This window comes from Paroedura picta, chromosome 14 (assembly GCF_049243985.1).
Source record: "Paroedura picta isolate Pp20150507F chromosome 14, Ppicta_v3.0, whole genome shotgun sequence".
Taxonomy (NCBI): domain Eukaryota; kingdom Metazoa; phylum Chordata; class Lepidosauria; order Squamata; family Gekkonidae; genus Paroedura; species Paroedura picta.
This window is the reverse complement of record NC_135382.1, coordinates 11,886,566-11,908,951: the sequence shown is the minus strand read 5'-3', so window position 1 is coordinate 11,908,951 and position 22,386 is coordinate 11,886,566. Positions and strand designations below refer to the sequence as shown.

General features: G+C 43.3%; 3 protein-coding genes across 7 annotated transcripts in view; all 3 read right to left on the bottom strand.

The window, feature by feature from the left end:
- The window catches only part of LOC143824016 (protocadherin beta-16-like), a 234,763-nt gene that overhangs the window by 188,655 nt on the left and 23,722 nt on the right, over positions 1–22,386 (bottom strand). Inside the window, exon 1 of one of the 5 annotated variants that reach the window (XM_077310808.1) lies at positions 828–3,539. The exons of the other annotated variants lie outside the window; for them this stretch is intronic. Within the exon in view, the coding sequence (XP_077166923.1) occupies positions 828–3,242 (2,415 nt within the window). The 5' untranslated portion in view covers positions 3,243–3,539. Of the gene's footprint in view, positions 1–827; positions 3,540–22,386 lie in introns of those variants that run through there. 5 annotated transcript variants of the gene reach the window in all.
- LOC143823738 (protocadherin beta-16-like) lies at positions 3,969–12,195 on the bottom strand. Its single transcript, XM_077310305.1, has one exon. It carries the CDS (start codon positions 7,474–7,476, stop codon positions 4,969–4,971), a length of 2,508 nt encoding a protein of 835 aa, XP_077166420.1. The 5' UTR covers positions 7,477–12,195; the 3' UTR covers positions 3,969–4,968.
- LOC143823869 (protocadherin beta-16-like) lies at positions 17,791–20,806 on the bottom strand. The gene has a single exon (XM_077310559.1). It carries the CDS (start codon positions 20,335–20,337, stop codon positions 17,911–17,913), a length of 2,427 nt encoding a protein of 808 aa, XP_077166674.1. The 5' UTR covers positions 20,338–20,806; the 3' UTR covers positions 17,791–17,910.

Sequence of the window (22,386 nt, the reverse complement as noted above, 5' to 3'; positions counted from 1 at the left end):
TTACCATGAGCCCCTGCCAGGATAATGACAGGCTCATAGAATGGTAGTCTGTGGACATCTGGAGACCCACACTTTAGCAACTCCTGTCAGCTATAAAGGAATTTAAAATGGGATAGAAGAAGAGTTGGTTCTTATATGACACTTTTCTCTACCTGAAGGAGGCTCAAAGCAGCTTACAGTCGCCTTCCCTTTCCTCTCCCCACAACAGACATCCTGTGAGGTGGGTGAGGCTGAGAGAGCCCTGATTTCACTACTCAGCCAGAACAGTTTTATCAGTGCCATGTCGAGCTCAATGTCACCCAGCTGCCTGCATGTGGGCGAGTGCAGAATCGAACCCAACATGCCAGATTAGAAGTCCGTACTCCTAACCACTACACCAAACTAGATAAATAAATAGATTGCCAAATACATTCTCCTAAAGGTCATGATTTGATTGTGCTCTGCATTTTTGGACAGTCCTTAGGACCAAGATGAAATCTTTGAATCCAGGGTACTCTAGTACAGTGGTCCCCAACCTGCGGGCCGCGGCTCCCTCTCCCCGCCCCCCCCCCGCAGTAAAAAACTTCCCAGGCCACAAGCTTGCGGCCCGGGAAGTTTCTTACTGCAGGAGGGCGGGGAGAGGGAATCAGGGCCGGGCGCGGCCCATGGGCGCGGCCCGATACGCAGGCGCAGCCCGATGCCCTGCCGGTCCCCAGCCTCAGAAAGGTTGGGGATCACTGCTCTAGTAGATATTATATTTATTTCATGAGACCAAATAACAGCAAAAGTAAAACTCAAATGTTAAGATGCATTTGACAATGTGAATGGAATGACAATTATATCCTTACCTGGCTCAGGACATGACCTTCTACTTCATTACTGGGGACTTCATGGGAACCAGATAAAATGTGAGCACCCTGGGACTGAGCAGGCTCCAGAGAAATCACAGGAAATAGAGGCCTGAGAAACCGGAACTCGCTGCTCAGAGAACCACCAGCTAAGCACACTTCATAGTTGTAAGCCCGGGAAAGGGATCCACCATCAGCATCTCCACAGTTCTCTGGGAAATTTGGTCCCACTGGGAAATTCAGGGCGGAGCTCTCTATGGAACTTCTCCTCTTATGAATCTTGATAGCAACAAATGCCAACATGGAGACCAGAAAAATAGAGGAGATGACTGCCAAGCATATAACCAGATACATGGTCAGAGTACGGTCTTCCTCTCCCACCACATCCCTCTTCGGGATCTCCACCATTTTCATGTAAGGGTCAGAAAAGCCATCCACTAGCAGAATGCTTAGGGTTGCAGAGGTGGACTGGGGAGGGTGACCATTATCTCTGACTCCAATGATGAGTTTCTGTTTGATGGTGTCTCGCTTGTTAATTGGTCTCATGGTTTTCACTTCTCCATTCTGGGCTCCCACACTGAAAAGACCCGGTTCGGTGGCCTTCAGGAGCTCGTAGGAAAGCCAGGAGTTCTGACCGGAATCTCTGTCCACGGCCACCACCTTGGTGACCAGGTAGCCAGCCTCCGCCCCCCGGGGAACCAAGTCATTGGATGGGGAGGTGCCATTCTGAAGGGGGTACAAGATGAAAGGGGCATTATCATTTTCATCCATGATGATAACTCGGACAACAATTTCAGAGGTCAAAGGAGGAGAACCACCATCCACAGCCCTCACAGTCACATGGAAATCTTTCACCTGCTCATAGTCCACTGAGCGAATGGCATACAGATTCCCAGTTTCAGAGTTGATGGAGACATAAGAGGTCACTGGTTGATCACTGACCTTCCCAGGCAAAAGAGAATAGGACACTTTGGCATTTTTGTCCTTGTCTAGGTCCTTGGCTTGGACCAGGCCTATGAGGAGACCTGGAATGTTGTTTTCCCATAACTGCATTTCATACGTTTGCTTCTCAAATACTGGAACATTGTCATTGATATCTGAGATTTGGACATTAATTATTCTTGTTGAACTCAGCCTAAGAGAGCCCCAGTCTGTGGCTGTGAGGGCGATGTTGTATTCCGGGACTCTTTCTCGGTCCAGGGGTTGTTGGGTCACCAGCTGGTAGTAGTTATTCTCAGAGGCCCTTAGCATGAATGGCAGGTTTGTCCCGACAGTGCAGGAAGTTCTGCCATTGTCTCCGGAGTCTTGGTCTGTGACACTGAAGATAGCCACAATAGTATCTGGAGTGGAATCTTCTGGTAAGGGGCTGGTGAGGGATGTGAGGGTCACCTCTGGGGCATTGTCATTCATGTCCTCAACCTCCACTATGACTTTGCTGTAATCAGAGAGCCCCCCTCCATCAGTTGCTTTCACACTTATCTCATAACTTTTATCCTCTTCATAATCAATGGTTCCAGCAACAGTAAGGTCCCCAGTATGTTTGTTTAGATTGAATGCTTTGAGCACATTCTCTGGTGCCTGGCTGAAGGAATAGGTGATGGCCCCATTGGAACCAAAATCCCTGTCAGTTGCTTCCACTTTGGTTACAAGAGTTCCACTTGGCGTGTTTTCTTTCAGTTTCACTTTGTACACAGAGTCACCAAACTGGGGGAAATTGTCATTGTTGTCCAGAACTTTAACGATAATTTGTGCTGTACCTGTTCTCTTTGGGGTCGCTCCATCAACAGCTGACAGAATGAGGAAGAGTTCTGCTTTCTCTTCCCGGTCTAGTTGTTTTTGCAACACTAACTCTGCAGAGTTGGAACCGTCACTGTGACTTTGCACGTCCAGCCTAAAATGGTCGTTAGGACTAAGGGTATAGTTCTGAACACCATTTTTTCCTTTGTCTGAATCCTGAGCTCTCTCCAAGGGGAATCTGGTATTCATTGGTACCTGCTCAGGTATTTCAAAAACAAACTCCTTTTTAGAGAATTGAGGAGAATTGTCATTCACATCCTCTATTTCAACTTCTATTCTGTGCACTTGCAGTGGGTTTTCCAGTACTATCTCTGAGAGTAAAATGCAGGGGTCCTTCTGGCCACACAGAGCCTCGCGATCTATTTTGTCCTTCAATAAGACTTTCCCAGAGTGAGGATCCAGCTGGAAATATTGCTTTGTGCTTTTAGAAACCAGCCGGGCCCTGCGAGCTAAGAGCTCCTTTACATCCACCTTCAAGTCCTTTAGTATATTGGCCACCAGAGACCCACTTTTCTTTTCCTCGGGCACTGAATAGTGGAAGGACTCACAGATTGCCCCACAGAAACACAGACAGAAGAAAAAAGACCAACCTGGCATGTTGTTGAGATGCAATTCCATTGTCTCCTCACCCTGCTTCCAGGTACATCTGAGTCACAGGGTAGCTTTTTGTAAGCTAGTTGCCAGAAGTCCTTGTCTGCTTTATGTCTCCAAGGCAGATGGTTCCCTGTTCTGCATTTGTTTTAGAAATGGATGCAGAGGCTTTTTCTTCTTCTGAAATGTCTGTAGGTTTGCTTGCAATGAAGTTCTGTTGCTTTTTGCTCAGAGATTTCTTCATCGGATGCCTACAGATTTCCAGAACAGCAATTCTTCCTTGAAAAGTGTTGCCTTGTCCAATAGCACCACCTTGTGCTCCAACTATGAAGCCATTTCTATTAACAAAAGCTTATGGGTTAGAGTTAGGTTCAAAATAGTGGATTTCCTGTCATATTTTGTTTGTTTCAGTTTGTTTCAGTCTGTACTCAAACAACCAAAGGGTATAACTAGAATCATCGAGTTGGAATGGACCTACAAGGTCATCTAATACAACCCCTTGCAGGATGCAGGAAATTCACAACTACCAGCCCACCACAGTGACCCCAATTCCATGCCCAGATGGTGCCTCCCCCACAACCAGAATGCTTGGCCAATCTAGACTGAAGGAAATTTGCTTCCCACTCCCAAAGTGACAATTGGCATTTCCCTGGGCATGCAAGAAAGGGCCACAAGAGCCAAGCATCTACACAATCCCTTCTGTCCACCCACTTACAATCCACCTAAGTTCACAGAATCAGCATTTCTGTCAGATAGCTATCTAGATTCCGCTTAAAGACTTCCAACGAAGGATAACCCGCTACCTCTCAAGGAAGCCTGTTCCACTGAGGAACTGCTCTAACTGTCAGGAACTTCTTCCGGATGTTTAGCAGAATATTCTTTTGAATTAATTTTATCCCACTGGTTCCGGTCCAACCCTCTGGGGAAACAGAAAACAACTCTGCTCCCTCCTCTATGTGACAGCCCTTTAAGTACTTGAAGATGACTATCATATCACCTCTTAGTTGTCTTCTCTCCAAGCTAAACAGACCAGTCTCCCTCAACCTTTCCTCATATGTCTTGGCCTCCAAATCCCTCACCGTTTTCTTTGCTCTCCTCTAGACTTGCTCCAGTTTGCCTATATCCTTCTTCAATTGTGGGCCCCAAAACTGAACACAATACTAAATGAGGCCTAACCAGAGGAGAGTAAAGTGGTGCAATCACCTCACACAATCTGGTCAATGTACTTCTGATACAGCCCAAAATGCCATTGGCCTTTTTAGCCACCAAGTCACATTACTGACTCATGTTCCATGTATGGTTACCTAGATCATTCTTGCATATACAACTGCCAAGACAGGTCTCTCCCATCCTATATTGATGCATTCGATTTTTCCTACCTAAATGCAGAACTACATTCATCACTACTGAAATTCATTTTATTCATTTTAGCCCAATTTTCCAAACTGTCAAGATCATCCTGTGTCCTGATCCTGTCTTCTGCTGTGTTTGCTACCGCTCCCAGTTTAGTATCATATGCAAATTTGATAAGCACCACCTCTATTACCTTCTCCATATATTATATATAAATATGTTAAACATCACAACATGGACTCAACAGGACTCAAAAAAGATCCCTGAGGCACTCCACTTGTCACTCATCTCCAAGAGGAAGACAAACAATTAACAAGCAAACTTTGGGTGTAATCTGTCAACTAGTTATCAATTGGGAACAAGATGAAATCCCCGAACCCAGGGTACTCCAGTAGATGTTTTATTTATTTAGTGAGACCAAATAATAGCAAAAGTAAAATTCAAATATTAAGGAGCATTTAACAATGTAAATGGGATGACAGATCCTTACCTGGTGCATGACTTGACCTTCTGCTCCATTACTGGAGACATCTTGGGAACCCGATGAAATTCTTTGAGCACTATGGGACTGAGCAGACTCCAAAGAATAGACAGGAAAGAGAGGCCTGAGAAACCGGAACTCGCTGTTCAGAGATCCACCAGCTAAGCACACTTCATAGTTGTAAGCCCGGGAAAGGGATCCACCATCAGCATCTCCGCAGTTCTCTGGCAAACTTGGTCCCACTGGGAAATTCAGGGCAGAGCTCTCAATGAACTTCCTCCTTTTATGAATCTTGATGGCAACAAATGCCAACATGGAGACCAAAAAAATAGAGGAGATGACAGCCAAGCATATGACCAGATACATTGTCAGGGTACGGTCTTCCTCCTTTCCTATGACATCCTTTGGGATCTCCACCATTTTCATATAAGGGTCAGAAAAGCCATCCACGAGCAGAATGCTTAAGGTAGCAGAGGTGGACTGTGGTGGGTGACCGTTATCTCTGACTCCAATGAAAAGTTTATGTTTGATGGCATCTCGTTTGTTAATTGGTCTTGTGGTTTTCACTTCTCCATTCTGGGCCCCCACACTGAACAGACCTGGTTCTGTGGCCTTCAGGAGCTCGTAGGAAAGCCAGGAGTTCTGACCAGAATCTCTGTCCACTGCCACCACCTTGGTGACCAGGTAGCCAGCCTCCGCCCCCCGGGGAACCAAGTCATTTGATGGGGAGGTGCCATTCTGAAGGGGGTATAGGATGAAAGGTGCATTATCATTTTCATCCACAATAAAAACTTGGACAATAACTTCAGAGCTCAAGGGAGGAGAACCGCTGTCTGCAGCCCTCACAGTCACATGGAAATCTTTCACCTGCTCATAGTCCACTGAGCGGATAGCATACAGATTCCCAGTTTCAGAGTTGATGGAGACATAAAAGGACACGGGTTGATCACTGACCTTCCCAGGCAAAAGAGAATAGGTCATTTTGGCATTTTTGTCCTTGTCAGGGTCCTTGGCCTGGACCAGACCTATGAGGAGACCTGGAATATTGTTTTCCCATAACTGCATTGCATATGTTGGCTTCTCAAATACTGGAACATTGTCATTGATATCTGAGATTTGGACATTAATTATTCTTGTAGAACTGAGCCTAGGAGAGCCCCAGTCTGTGCCTGTGATAGTGATGTTGTATTCTGGGATACATTCTCGGTCCAGGGGTTGTTGGGTGACCAGCTGGTAGTAGTTATTCTCAGAGGCCTTTAGCATGAAGGGCAGGTTTGTCCCGACAGTGCAGGAAGTTCTGCCATTGTCTCCGGTGTCTTGGTCTGTGACACTGAAGATAGCCACAACAGTGGCTGGGGGAGAATCTTCTGGTAAGATGCTGGTGAGGGATGTGAGGGTCACCTCTGGGGCATTGTCATTCATGTCCTCAACCTCCACTATAGCTTTGCAGTAAGCAAAGAGCCCCCCTCCATCAGTGGCTTTGATCTTTATCTCAAAACTTCTCTCCTCTTCATAATCAATGGTTCCTGCAACAGTAAGGTCCCCAGTATGTTTGTTTAGGTTGAATGCTTTGAGCACATTCTCTGACGCCTGGCTGAAGGAATAGGTGATGGCCCCATAGGAACCAAAATCCCTGTCAGTTGCTTCTACCTTGGTCACAAGAGTACCACTTGGGGTGTTTTCTTTCAGTTTCACTTTGTACACAGAGTCACCAAACTGGGGGAAATTGTCATTGATGTCCAGAACTTTAACGATAATTTGTGCTGTGCCTGTTCTCGTTGGGGTCCCTCCATCAACAGCCGACAGGATGAGGGAAAGTTCTGCATTCTCTTCCCGGTCTAGTTGTTTTTGCAATACTAACTCTGCAGAATTGGAACCGTCACTGTGACTTTGCACGTCCAGCCTAAAATGGTCGTTAGGACTAAGGGTATAGTTCTGAACGGCATTTTTTCCTTTGTCTGAATCCTGAGCTGTCTCCAAATGAAATCTAGTATTTGTTGGTATCTGCTCAGGTATTTCAAAAACAAATTCCTTTTTAGAGAATTGTGGAGAATTGTCATTCACATCTTCTATTTCAACTTCAATTCTGTGGACTTGCAGTGGGTTTTCCAGCACTATCTCAAAGAGCAAAATGCAGGGGTCCTTCTGGCCACACAGAGCCTCGCGATCTATTTTGTCCTTCAATAAGACATTCCCAGAGTGAGGATCCAGCTGGAAATATTGCTTCGTGCTTTTAGAAACCAGCCGGGCCCTGCGAGTTGAGAGCTCCTTCACATCTACCTTCACATCCTTCAACACATTTACAACCAGAGATCCACTTTTCTTTTCCTCGGGTACTGAATAGCGGAAGGATTCACAGATTGCCCCACACATGCAGAGACAGAAGAAAAAAGACCAACCTGGCATGTTGTTGAGATGCATTTCCATTGTCTCCTCACCCTGCTTCTAGGTACAGCTGCGTCCCAGGGTAGCTCTTTGTAAGGCAGTTGCCAGAATTGCTTGTCTGCTTTATGTCTCCAAGGCAGATGGTTCCCTGTTCTGCATTTGTTTTAGAAATGGATGCAGAGGCTTTTTCTCCTTCTGAAATGTCTGTAGGTTTGTTTGCAGTGAAGGTCTGTTGCCTTTCGCTCAGAGATCTCCAGAAGAGGAATTCTTCCTTGAAAAGTGTTGCCTTGTCCAATAGCACCACCTTGTGCTTCCACTATGAAGTGACTCATATAACTTTTATCGTTTACTGAAAAACCAGAAACACCTTTCATAATAACAATGCAATATTCTTCTTATATTTATTAATTAATGACGATTTCTTCATATGTTGTAACTGTGACAGGATGCCTGAACCCCTTCCTCATTGACTGAATCTTTGAAAAAAGGAACACCCAAAATGAGGCACACATATACGGATGTTCTCATTACTGGGTGGGAAATAGTTTACCTGTCCTTCTTTCTCCAGATTTAGATGTTAAAACCATTTCCATTAATTAGAAATCTGAGAGATAATTAAAGTTTATGGGTTCAAAATAGTGGATTTTCTGTCATATTTTGTTTGTTTGCTTCAATCTTCTGTCATTGCCAAAGGCCATAACTATCCACATCATATTCTGTTTCTTGCCTGGATATGAGATTATTAGACTCTCTGTAATAGGGGATTGTTGTGTTTTGGGGGGATGGGGAGTGGAACTGCTGATTCCCATGAGGACTTTTTAAGTACTACCCAACAGCTAATGGTTAAATCAGTCTAGTACACATCTGTCTCGCAGTTATCCAAAGGAGTGAAGCATAGTATATATGATCATCTCTCCCCCAGCCCCAATTATTTTTCACAACTCTGTGAGGAAATTGAGAGAGGAAACTGACAGATAGTGATTGGTCTTATAAGGTTACCCAAAGCCATACCATTGGGAATATGCACGCATTCTGTGTGGCACATACCTCTTGGTATGTGGAAGTACTATTAGTAATTCAGCTGTTCAAAGTAGCATCCCTCCCCATGACATCATCATGCGCTACCCAGTATGACTAAGAATTCAGGAGGATGGGGATCTAGCAAGCCAACCATAGCCTTAATACATACCTACTTCCTCATCATGAATTTTGTAGACACAAACCTAATCCTGGCTGGCATATATTCTAGTCCAGGGGTCCCCAACCTGAGGCCCGACGGTCACATGCAGCCTCTGACCTCTTTCAGTGTGACCAGCCTGCTTTACTGCTGCTATCACCCTCAGGGCATTTTCCCTCAGACCCATAGAGTTCTTCCTGCTTCCAGAGGCACCATCTACTGCTGTTCATCTTGTTCCTTTCTTGCAAAAAAGACATTATTTGTTTTGGTCTCCATGGATACTTCTGTCAGTCCCCTCTTGTTATTATCCTCCATAATAGCATTTTGGACATTCTACGGCTTTGATAGGCAGCAAAGTTCAAGTTCCCATACTACTCAGCTTTTTAAGCCCTCCATGAATTACCATGTTGAAGCTATGTATGTATATAAAGAGGGTAAAGTCACTGTGTGAACGAGTTCAGGAGATGTCAGGTCTGCTTTTGCAAAAAAAAAACAACAACAAGTGGGAAAAGGACAGTAAAAGACCAGGTATTTTTGCAAAAAGAGGATACAAAGTGTTTTGCATACTGTACATTTCTAGAGGCTCCACGAATCAAAACAACTAGCTTCCAAAGTTACTGGTTAGGTTGATGCTGCAAGCAAAATCAATTTCTTTCCATAACAAGACCTGGTTGTTCTGACTTCTGGCCTTGCTTGTTTCTGCCTCTCCTCCCTTCCTCACTCCAGCTAGGAGTCTTCTTATACATCTGTGATTCCAGGAGCCGGTAAGTGGCCTCTTGAGAACTCTCTTAGCAGGGAAGCTTATGGCATTCCCCTTCTCCCATCTTCCTCCAGCCAAGTTTCCCTACCTCTGGCTGCCATTTTACCTCTCATGATTGAGGCTTGGCTGGCAAGCAGTAATGTGTATGTGTACCCTGCATATAATTTCAAGCCAGTTTAATGGCAGATCTTCTGTTCCAGATGGAAGGTTACCCTAATTCACTCTTTCTGTCTATTTGCCTTCAATTGGAGTGCCCCCAATTTTTAATGTATTACAATTAAAACGCAGGTGTATATTTAACCTTCAAGGGACTGTATTTATTAAGAAATAAATCTCATAGTATTCTATGTACTTAGGATTGCAACTCTACCATCTGACAGGCCAGATTCACAATCCATTTTTTAATTGTTCCTAGCCTATGTATATAGCCCAGTGCTTCTGAACAATATAGTGGATGGGGGGAAGGGGGTCTCTTTTCTTCTTTGTCATGGTCAAGTTAAAAATCCTCAGATAATAGCAGATAGAGTGGAGTGGATTTGATAGGAAACAGAGGAGTTAGGCCCTTAAAATTATACTAATATTTTTATTTATTCAATGATAACACTGAAACTTGCAAACTTAAATGGACTCCGGGGAATGGTAGAGGACAGGAAGGCCTGGAGGATCATTGTCCATGGGGTCGCGATGGGTCGGACACGACTGCGCACATAACAACAACAACAACACTGAAACTTTGTAACTGCTGCTCCGCTAAAAACCCTGCAGGATGTCTGCAAATGGAAGTTACGTTTCAAAGAAACAAAAAAATTGCAGATGAGAGCCATATCATTAATGACAAATGGACTACTGAGTACTTCTTTGTTTTAAACAAGGATAAAGCAATTTGCTTGATATGTTTTGAAACTGTCTCAATATTAAAGAGGTATGATATTAAAAGGCACTTTGAATCCTGTCACAAGAACTATTCAATATATCAAGAAGATGTACAAATGAAAAGTCTCTTAAAACTCAATGTTTTTGAAGAAAAATAGTTTTAGAAAACATGTTGAAGAGAACTTGTATACTGTGAGGGCCAGCTATCATCTTCCTAAATGTGTGGTAGACCATTATCTGATGGTGAATTTGTTAAAAAGTGCATGGTTAAAATAATGGAGGAAATGTGCCCTGAGAAAGTATCTTGCGTTAGTTGTGTCAATCTATCTGCATCAACAATCGCCAGGCATGTTGAAGAACAAGGCAAAAAGTTTTGATCTTTTTTCTTTGGCAATAGATGCAAGCAATGACATTATAGACACTGCTCAAGAACTAATTTTTATCAGGGGAATCGATTCCAACTTCAGAATTACAGAAGGGTTGTGTGCACAGCAGAGTTTGAAAGGCAACACAATTGCAGAAAACATATTCTTGAAGGTGTATAAATCATATCTTGATCTGAGTTGGGATAAATAGAAAAACATCACAACCAATGGTGCAAGAAGTATGGTAGGAAGTAAAACTGGTATAATTGCAAAAATCAATGAAGAACTATTGAAATTAAATAGTACACTTCCCATGCAATTTCATTGCATCATCCATCAGAAAGTCTTGTGTAGCACGATTCTTCAGTAGGAAAGCATGATGCATATTGTTTTAATTAATTACCTCGGGCATCATGGCCTCGATCATCATCAGTTTCAACATTTTCTCTCAGAGATAGATAAAGAATATGGTGATTTACTGTACCATGCAGAAGTCAAGTAGCTTAGCAGAGGCAAAGCCCTCAAATGTTTTTTCAGTCTTCATCATGAAACTGATGTATTTCTTAAGGAAAAAGGAAAAGGTCAAGAAGCACTTTCTGACCCTGAATGGATTTTTTATTTGGCTTTCTTAACACAAAGCATCTGAACTCACTGGACCTAAGGTTGGAGGGGAAAGGAAAACTTGTGTATGGCATATATTGAACTGAAAGCTTTTGAAGCAAAACTAAACATCTTTGTGAAGTAAGTTAGTTAAGGTAACTTTTAAAACTTATCACGCTGTAATGGACTAAAATTTGAGAAGGATGGGAGTTTACAATTCAATGTTGGAAGACACATCAAAGCACTGAATTTATTGTAGGTGGAATTTCAGAACGGAATCATTGATTACCATAAGGTTGGAAAGGAAATAAGAATGTTTCAGAATCCATTTGAAGTAGCCAGAAGATGTGAGTAACTTTTTTCAGATGGAATTGATTTGCAAGGCAGTGATCATCTCAGAGACATTTACAAAGGAAATGGTCTGCTAGATTTCTATTCTGGTCTACCTAGGATATTTATCAACCTAAAGAAATTTGCTGCAGACATGTTCACAGTCTTTGGCACCACACACAGGTGAACAAACCTTTTCTATGATGAAAATTGTGAAATCGAAGCGTAGGTCAAGGCTTATAGATGAACATTTACATGACATTTGAAGAGTGTCTGTCACAAATCTTGACTTGGACATCAATGCCTTGGCTAACAAAAAGCAACCACAAAAGTTACACTGACTAGGTAAGCATGTGTAGCTAAATAAAAGGATTCCACAGTAAAATATTGCTCCAAAATGGATTGCAATAAAGTTAACATTTCTTCATTTACTTTTGAATGTTTACTTTCGATCTAAATAAGTAGGTTAATAATTTTGTTACATTCTGGTTCAAGATGTGGCCCTCTTTAGGTACTGGGCACGCTAATGCATCCCCCATGTGTCAAAAGGTTGGGGACTCTTGTTCTAGTCCAACACTTTCACTACTACAACTAGATCTTCCTTAGATCCTGTCCATTATATCCAAATAAGACAAATTTTGATCTAAAAATAATTATTCATACGATATAAACACACACAGGATATTTGCATAGAAAACCCCAGAATAGAAAGAAGTTCTTATCTTTCCAGATCTTTAGAAGATAAGAATGAAGTGATTACTTTCAAAGTGGCTAAATACTCCAGTTTGATAATACAACCCTGGGAACAATGATTAAAATGTAGATGTATATATTCTGGGTAGCCAAGTATATCTACAAGTATGCATGAGATTTTTATATATATATATATATATATAATTTTATTATTTATTATTATATAAAGCATTTACAAAGAAATTGAGAAGAAAAAGCGACCAGCTGATATGGTTTGCCATCTCTTTTAACATACATATTCAGTTCCCATCACATATTATTCCTAATCTAGAAGTTTTTACCATTTTTCTTAGCCAAGTGATTGTTAATACATATGAGAGTATGATCTGTTATAAGAATACATTCTGTTATTATCTTAAATGATATTAGGTCAGTCTCCTTCATAAATTGGCCCTGACCCAAGAATTACTACTGCCGTCGTGTTAATGCCTATGAAGTATGGTTTGTCATCCTCTTTTAGCATACATATTGACATACATATTCAATTCCCATCGCATATTAATCCTGATCTAGGAGTTATTACCATCTTTCTTAGCAAAGTAGTTGTTGATACATATGAGGGTATAATCTATTATAAGGATATATTCTATTATTGTCTTAGATGATCAGTTCCCTTCATATATTGGTCCTGTCCTAAAAGTTACTGCTGCTGTCTTTCCCACAGGAAGCCAGGAGAATACTCCATTGTTCAACTCATCCTTCAGGTGGTCGCAGAAAATGAAATTGTGTTTTTTTCCATAGTAGAGTGTTTCTGATTGTCCTTCTGTCAGGGCCAAAGAAATCTCTTGCTTGCAGTCACCTTTGAGTAGGCTCTGAATCCTTTGTCAATCTGGATCTCTTCCTCTGGTCGCACAGGAATATCTCCTGATAGCTTCCTGGTTGCTGTCGCTTTTGAATAGACTCTTTTTATTTTGCTGATCCAAATCATTTCCTGCTCTGAATAGACTTCCAGGTTTTCGGTACTTTCCTTCCTTGAATCTGTTTTCCCAGGTTCTTCAAAGGTACTTTGGGTTTTTACATCTCTGGCACTCTCTCCCTCCAGTTGATTAACTTCCAGACTTTGAAGTTTCGTTTGATTTATTGTTAGCTGAGCTACGTCATCAGCTGGTCTCTCCGGACCATGGGCTCCATCCAAAAGCTCCCCCTTAGTCCCACGGATTTCCTTTTCCAGCTTATTGACTGCTTTCAGTATCTTTGAGTTTCCTTTGCATAACAAATGGAAAAGCTGTGCCTTAGTTAATTCTTCCATAGTTCTAGGCAGTCACAAACTATAAACAGAAAGTCTTGTGAGGTCTCGTGGGAGCACGAGCGATCCCAAATTATCAGTTTGTCGATCTCCGTATCAAGTCAAATTCCCCCACTGAACTTTCACCAACAAATCTTCAAAGCTCTCTCTTTGTTTGGTTAGTGGGTATAATTAGCTGGGAGTCTCTCACTCAACGAAAGAGGGAATTCACTTGTGAATTGGTTGGGGGAGGGGAGGGAAGAGCTTGTGGGAGAAGAAAGAGAAAAGCCAGAAAGCTTTCAATTCTTACTGTTGCAGATTCCAGCTTCTGTCATCGCTCCTGTCGATCTGGTAAAAGATGGTCTGGGAAGAATGTAAGGTCAGCTGGTCGTTTCAAGCTTGTAAAGTTGTTTGCGACAAGGACGCCATCGTGACCTTGAGCACAGGCCGCTATTAATCCGGGGAGTTCGGTCCCCCTACCTCCCCATGGATCTGTAGGACCCTCAGGATGCCGTTCCCGGTTCCTGGGGCGACCGGTGAGCAGATTTGCGTATCTGCTCAGGTCAGCCAGGTGCAGAAGCTCCTGACCCTCGGCATGGCTTAAGAGCTGAACAGAAGTCCAGCTTTTTTATGGCGCCATCTTCAGTCGTCTCCTGCATGAGATTTTATTTAAGTGCCTTATCAGACATACTCTTCTTTACATTGCTTCGATGGTACTTTCTGATGGTCTTGGACCTTATAGTAAATGATACAATGGTTATCTGAATAAGTGTCCTAGCTCGAACTTGAGAAGCCCCAGTGGATCGCAGCATTCTTACATGAATAGTGGAATCTAATATATGTCAAGTGGTGCAGAGTTTTGAAATGGCCTTTTCCTGACTCTCCTTTCCTGCTGCAGTCCACAGAACTTAGAACGTCCTCAGATTCTGCTCCTGGGGGCTGGGGGATTTTCACAGGCAGGAGAGTAGTCAACTATACAGAGGAACAATACCAGCAAAAATGGCTCTCACATCTATTGATGAAGACAGGTGAGGCCCATCAACAGAAAACAATGGTAGGATACAAGCCCATAATTAACTATCATATAGAAATACTAATAACAAACAAAGTTCACAGGGCAAATCCCTCAGTGTTTGTGACAGAAAATATATAAGGTACTATAGACCTAGTCAGTAATGGTAATGCAATTTCCTTTTGGTCTCGTCTTCATGATACACTTAGCTGTGGTAAAGAGGGAAATTAGGTGAGACTGAGTGGTAAACCTTGAATGATCCAAGCTTCTGTTGTTGTTGTTGTTGTTGTTGTTGTTGTTGTTGTTGTTGTTGTTGTTGTTGTTGTTAGGTGCGAAGTCATGTCTGACCCATCACAACCCCATGGACAATGATCCTCCAGGCCTTCCTGTCCTCTACCATTCCCCGGAGTCCATTTAAGTTTGCACCTACTGCTTCAGTTATACCATCCAGCCACCTCATTCTCTGTCATCCCCTTCTTCTTTTGCCCTCGATTGCTCCCAGCATTAGGCTCTTCTCCAGGGAGTCCTTCCTTCTCATGAGGTGGCCAAAGTATTTGAGATTCATCTTCAGGAACTGGCCTTCTAAGGAGTAGTCAGGGCTGATCTCCTCTAGGACTGACCAGTTTGTTCGCCTTGCAGTCCAAGGGACTCGCAAGAGTCTTCTCCAGCACCAGAGTTCAAAAGCCTTAGGATCCCACTTTCACAGCCATACATTGCAACTGGGAATACCATAGCCTTGACTAAACGCACTTTTGTTGGCAGGGTGTTGTCTCTGCTTTTTAGGATGCTGTCTAGATTTGCCATAGCTTTCCTCCCCAGGAGCAAGTGTCTTTTCATTTCTTTGCTGCAGTCCCCATCTGCAGTGATCTTGGAGCCCAGGAAAATAAAATCTGTCACTATCTCCATTTCTTCCCCATCTATTTGCCAGGAATTGAGAGGGCCGGATGCCATGATCTTTGTTTTCTTGATGTTGATTTTCAAGCCAACTTGTCGCTCTCTTCCTTCACCCGCATCAACAGGCTCTTTAGTTCCTCTTCACTTTCTGCCATTAGAGTGGTATCATCTGCATATCTGATGTTGTTGATATTTCTCCCTGCAGTCTTGATCCCAATTTGTGACTCCTCTAATCCCGCCTTTCTCATGATATGCTCCGCATACAAGTTAAATAGGCAAGGCAACAGTATACTGCCTTTCCGAACTCCTTTCTCAATTTTGAACCAATCAGTGATTCCATGTTCAGTTCTCACTGTTGCTTCTTGACCTGCATATAAGTTTCTCAAGAGACAAATAAGATGCTCTGGTATTCCCATCTCTTTAAGAACTTGCCACAATTTGTTGTGCTCCACACAATCAAAGGCTTTAGTATAGTCAATTAAGCAGAAGTAGAAGTTCTTCTGGAACTCCCTAGCTTTCTCCATGATCCAGCGTATGTTAGCAATTTGATCTCTAGTTCCTCTGCCTCTTCAAAATCCTGCCTGTACTTCTGGAAGTTCTTGGTCCACATATTGCTGGAGCCTAGCTTGTAAAATTTTGAGCATAACTTTGATAGCATGAGAAATGAGTGCAATGGTGCGGTAGTTTGAACATTCTTTGGCATTGCCCTTCTTTGGGATTGGAATGTAAACTGACCTTTTCCAATCCTGTGGCCATTCTGTTGTTATACACACCTTCAAACCTTGTGGTACTGAAAAGAGTCACCATTGGACTCAGGAACAATCCTTACATATATGCGGGTGAACATTTTGATTGACACCTCTGGAAAGTTCTCAGTCCACACAAAGACCTGGTAGTGCCACACATCTATCAGTTTGAGACCCATGTGATAACTGGCTTTTTTCCCATATTCAATTTGACCCCAAACACAGATTTTCCCAGTTTTGATTAAACTGAAACAAGTAACATGGTTCCTCGGGCCCTCGTTGTAATGTCTATACGCTCCATGCACTTGAATCAAAACCCAAAGCTTTAGCTTCCGCAAAGTGGACAAGAATACACTGGGATACTCTGTACATAGAATTTGTCATCAGACAACTTGGGATTATCATCATTCATGTCTTCTATCCATATTTTTTAAAAACCTGCAGAATTCAAAGAGGTGTTCAAACAATATTGGAGACCATTGTCAGGAAGCATCAACTTAGAGATTCCCATTCTAGTTTTTAACAATATATTCAAAGAAATATTGATTAATGTTTTTGGAATACGGCTGGACTTTCCAAAGAGACATCTCCCCAGTTCCTGGTTTTCAAATCCTTCTGTACTTTAGTAATAGAAGAATCTGATTTCCATTACCAATAGAACAAAGAATTGAGATATTAATCAGTCCCAACATCAAAAGCAAGATAAATACCACACGTGCCTCCTAAGTGGTTTGTTACATGAAGGGTTGCTGATACTGAAAGCACATACATCACACAGGTACAGAATCAAATATCACATAATTCCAGGGATGATCAGGGCCATAGACATCATTGTGTCCCATATGCTCTTGCAAATCTCTCTTCTTAGGACTTGCTTATGAAAAGAGGTGGCCCAAATGTTCACCAGATGTCTATGGCCTTCAATTACCATGAGCCCCTGCCAGGATAATGACAGGCTCATAGAATGGTAGTCTGTGGACATCTGGAGACCCACACTTTAGCAACTCCTGTCAGCTATAAAGGAATTTAAAATGGGATAGAAGAAGAGTTGGTTCTTATATGACACTTTTCTCTACCTGAAGGAGGCTCAAAGCAGCTTACAGTCGCCTTCCCTTTCCTCTCCCCACAACAGACATCCTGTGAGGTGGGTGAGGCTGAGAGAGCCCTGATTTCACTACTCAGCCAGAACAGTTTTATCAGTGCCATGTCGAGCTCAATGTCACCCAGCTGCCTGCATGTGGGCGAGTGCAGAATCGAACCCAACATGCCAGATTAGAAGTCCGTACTCCTAACCACTACACCAAACTAGATAAATAAATAGATTGCCAAATACATTCTCCTAAAGGTCATGATTTGATTGTGCTCTGCATTTTTGGACAGTCCTTAGGACCAAGATGAAATCTTTGAATCCAGGGTACTCTAGTACAGTGGTCCCCAACCTGCGGGCCGCGGCTCCCTCTCCCCGCCCCCCCCCCCCGCAGTAAAAAACTTCCCAGGCCACAAGCTTGCGGCCCGGGAAGTTTCTTACTGCAGGAGGGCGGGGAGAGGGAATCAGGGCCGGGCGCGGCCCATGGGCACGGCCCGATACGCAGGCGCAGCCCGATGCCCTGCCGGTCCCCAGCCTCAGAAAGGTTGGGGATCACTGCTCTAGTAGATATTATATTTATTTCATGAGACCAAATAACAGCAAAAGTAAAACTCAAATGTTAAGATGCATTTGACAATGTGAATGGAATGACAATTATATCCTTACCTGGCTCAGGACATGACCTTCTACTTCATTACTGGGGACTTCATGGGAACCAGATAAAATGTGAGCACCCTGGGACTGAGCAGGCTCCAGAGAAATCACAGGAAATAGAGGCCTGAGAAACCGGAACTCGCTGCTCAGAGAACCACCAGCTAAGCACACTTCATAGTTGTAAGCCCGGGAAAGGGATCCACCATCAGCATCTCCACAGTTCTCTGGGAAATTTGGTCCCACTGGGAAATTCAGGGCGGAGCTCTCTATGGAACTTCTCCTCTTATGAATCTTGATAGCAACAAATGCCAACATGGAGACCAGAAAAATAGAGGAGATGACTGCCAAGCATATAACCAGATACATGGTCAGAGTACGGTCTTCCTCTCCCACCACATCCCTCTTCGGGATCTCCACCATTTTCATGTAAGGGTCAGAAAAGCCATCCACTAGCAGAATGCTTAGGGTTGCAGAGGTGGACTGGGGAGGGTGACCATTATCTCTGACTCCAATGATGAGTTTCTGTTTGATGGTGTCTCGCTTGTTAATTGGTCTCATGGTTTTCACTTCTCCATTCTGGGCTCCCACACTGAAAAGACCCGGTTCGGTGGCCTTCAGGAGCTCGTAGGAAAGCCAGGAGTTCTGACCGGAATCTCTGTCCACGGCCACCACCTTGGTGACCAGGTAGCCAGCCTCCGCCCCCCGGGGAACCAAGTCATTGGATGGGGAGGTGCCATTCTGAAGGGGGTACAAGATGAAAGGGGCATTATCATTTTCATCCATGATGATAACTCGGACAACAATTTCAGAGGTCAAAGGAGGAGAACCACCATCCACAGCCCTCACAGTCACATGGAAATCTTTCACCTGCTCATAGTCCACTGAGCGAATGGCATACAGATTCCCAGTTTCAGAGTTGATGGAGACATAAGAGGTCACTGGTTGATCACTGACCTTCCCAGGCAAAAGAGAATAGGACACTTTGGCATTTTTGTCCTTGTCTAGGTCCTTGGCTTGGACCAGGCCTATGAGGAGACCTGGAATGTTGTTTTCCCATAACTGCATTTCATACGTTTGCTTCTCAAATACTGGAACATTGTCATTGATATCTGAGATTTGGACATTAATTATTCTTGTTGAACTCAGCCTAAGAGAGCCCCAGTCTGTGGCTGTGAGGGCGATGTTGTATTCCGGGACTCTTTCTCGGTCCAGGGGTTGTTGGGTCACCAGCTGGTAGTAGTTATTCTCAGAGGCCCTTAGCATGAATGGCAGGTTTGTCCCGACAGTGCAGGAAGTTCTGCCATTGTCTCCGGAGTCTTGGTCTGTGACACTGAAGATAGCCACAATAGTATCTGGAGTGGAATCTTCTGGTAAGGGGCTGGTGAGGGATGTGAGGGTCACCTCTGGGGCATTGTCATTCATGTCCTCAACCTCCACTATGACTTTGCTGTAATCAGAGAGCCCCCCTCCATCAGTTGCTTTCACACTTATCTCATAACTTTTATCCTCTTCATAATCAATGGTTCCAGCAACAGTAAGGTCCCCAGTATGTTTGTTTAGATTGAATGCTTTGAGCACATTCTCTGGTGCCTGGCTGAAGGAATAGGTGATGGCCCCATTGGAACCAAAATCCCTGTCAGTTGCTTCCACTTTGGTTACAAGAGTTCCACTTGGCGTGTTTTCTTTCAGTTTCACTTTGTACACAGAGTCACCAAACTGGGGGAAATTGTCATTGTTGTCCAGAACTTTAACGATAATTTGTGCTGTACCTGTTCTCTTTGGGGTCGCTCCATCAACAGCTGACAGAATGAGGAAGAGTTCTGCTTTCTCTTCCCGGTCTAGTTGTTTTTGCAACACTAACTCTGCAGAGTTGGAACCGTCACTGTGACTTTGCACGTCCAGCCTAAAATGGTCGTTAGGACTAAGGGTATAGTTCTGAACACCATTTTTTCCTTTGTCTGAATCCTGAGCTCTCTCCAAGGGGAATCTGGTATTCATTGGTACCTGCTCAGGTATTTCAAAAACAAACTCCTTTTTAGAGAATTGAGGAGAATTGTCATTCACATCCTCTATTTCAACTTCTATTCTGTGCACTTGCAGTGGGTTTTCCAGTACTATCTCTGAGAGTAAAATGCAGGGGTCCTTCTGGCCACACAGAGCCTCGCGATCTATTTTGTCCTTCAATAAGACATTCCCAGAGTGAGGATCCAGCTGGAAATATTGCTTTGTGCTTTTAGAAACCAGCCGGGCCCTGCGAGCTAAGAGCTCCTTTACATCCACCTTCAAGTCCTTTAGTATATTGGCCACCAGAGACCCACTTTTCTTTTCCTCGGGCACTGAATAGTGGAAGGACTCACAGATTGCCCCACAGAAACACAGACAGAAGAAAAAAGACCAACCTGGCATGTTGTTGAGATGCAATTCCATTGTCTCCTCACCCTGCTTCCAGGTACATCTGAGTCACAGGGTAGCTTTTTGTAAGCTAGTTGCCAGAAGTCCTTGTCTGCTTTATGTCTCCAAGGCAGATGGTTCCCTGTTCTGCATTTGTTTTAGAAATGGATGCAGAGGCTTTTTCTTCTTCTGAAATGTCTGTAGGTTTGCTTGCAATGAAGTTCTGTTGCTTTTTGCTCAGAGATTTCTTCATCGGATGCCTACAGATTTCCAGAACAGCAATTCTTCCTTGAAAAGTGTTGCCTTGTCCAATAGCACCACCTTGTGCTCCAACTATGAAGCGACTCAGCTACCTTTTATCGTTTACTGAAAACCAGAAACTATAACGTGAAATCGTCGTTATATTTTTGTTTTTCTTTACTTGAATCATATTTAATAGCTACATCACTATGCCTGAACCCCTTCCCTCATTCATTGAAGCTTCCAAAAAAACAACAACATCCCAAATGAGACACACATATCAAGATTTTCTGATTACTGGATGGGAAATGATATACCTGTCTTTCTTTTAAAACTATCTCTATTAGCTAGACATCTGAGAAATAATTAAAAGTTTATGGGCTCAAAATGGTGAGTTTTCTGTTATATGTGGATTGTTTGCTTCATTATACTGTCACAGCCAAAGGCTATAACTATCATAGAATCATAGTATCATAGAGTTGGAAGGGGGCATACAGGCCATCTAGTCCAACACCCTGCTCAACGCAGGATCAGCCCTAAGCATCCTAAAGCATCCAAGAAAAGTGTGTATCCAACCTTTGCTTGAATACTGCCAGTGAGGGGGAGCTCACCACCTCCTTAGGCAGCCTATTCCACTGCTGAACTACTCTGACTGTGAAAAAAATTTTTCCTGATATCTAGCCTATATCGTTGTACTTGTAGTTTAAACCCATTACTGCACGTCCTTTCCTTTGCAGCCAATGGAAACAGCATCCTGCCATCATCCAAGTGACAACCTTTCAAATACTTAAAGAGGGCTATCATGTACCCACTCAACCTCCTTTTCTCCAGGCTGAACATTCCCAAGTCCCTCAATCTATCTTCATAGGGATTGGTCCCTTGGCCCCAGATCATCCTCGTCGCTCTCCTCTGTACCCTTTCAATTTTATCTACATCCTTCTTGAAATGAGGCCTCCAGAACTGCACACAGTACTCCAGGTGTGGTCTGACCAGTGCCGTATACAATGGGACTATGTGATGCCCCTATTGATACAGCCCAAAATGGCATTTGCCTTTTTTACTGCTGCATCACACTGCCTGCTTATGTTTAGCTTACAAGTACACCAAGGTCTCGTTCATCTTGTTCTCATTTGCCCATTTTTCCATTGTGTTCAGATCTTGTTGAACTCTGTCTCTATCTTCTGGAGTATTTGCCAGTCCTCTCAATTTGGAGTCATCTTGATTTGTAGTCCCTCCACCCCCTCATCTATATCATTAATAAATATGTTAAAAAGTACCAGACCAAGAACCGAGCCCTGAGGTACCCTGCTACTTACCTCCCTCCAGTCTAATGAAAATGACTCTTTGAGTGCGGTTCTCTAACCAATTCCCTATCCACCTAACTATCTGAAAATCCAGATTGCAGTCCTTCAATTTATCCATCAGAACATCATGGGGAAACTTATCAAAAGCTTTACTAAAATCCAAGTAAATGACATCAACCGAATTTCCACGATCCAGCAAACCCGTTACTTGGTCAGAAAAGGAAACCAGGTTGGTCTGACAGGACCTGTTGGAGACAAATCCATGCTGACTTCCTTGGATCACCAAATTGTCCTCCAGATGTTTGCAGATCACTCCCTTTAATATCTGCTCCATTATCTTCCCCACAATAGAGGTCAGACTCACTGGTCTGTAGCTTCCCGGGTCATCCTTCCTCCCTTTTTTGAAGATTGGAATAACGTTTGCTCTCTTCCAGTCCTCCGGGACATCTCCAGTCCTTAAAAAGGTCCTGATGATGATGGACAAGGGTTGTGCAAGTTCTTCGGAAACTTGCACAACCCTTGTCCATCATCTTCGGGACCT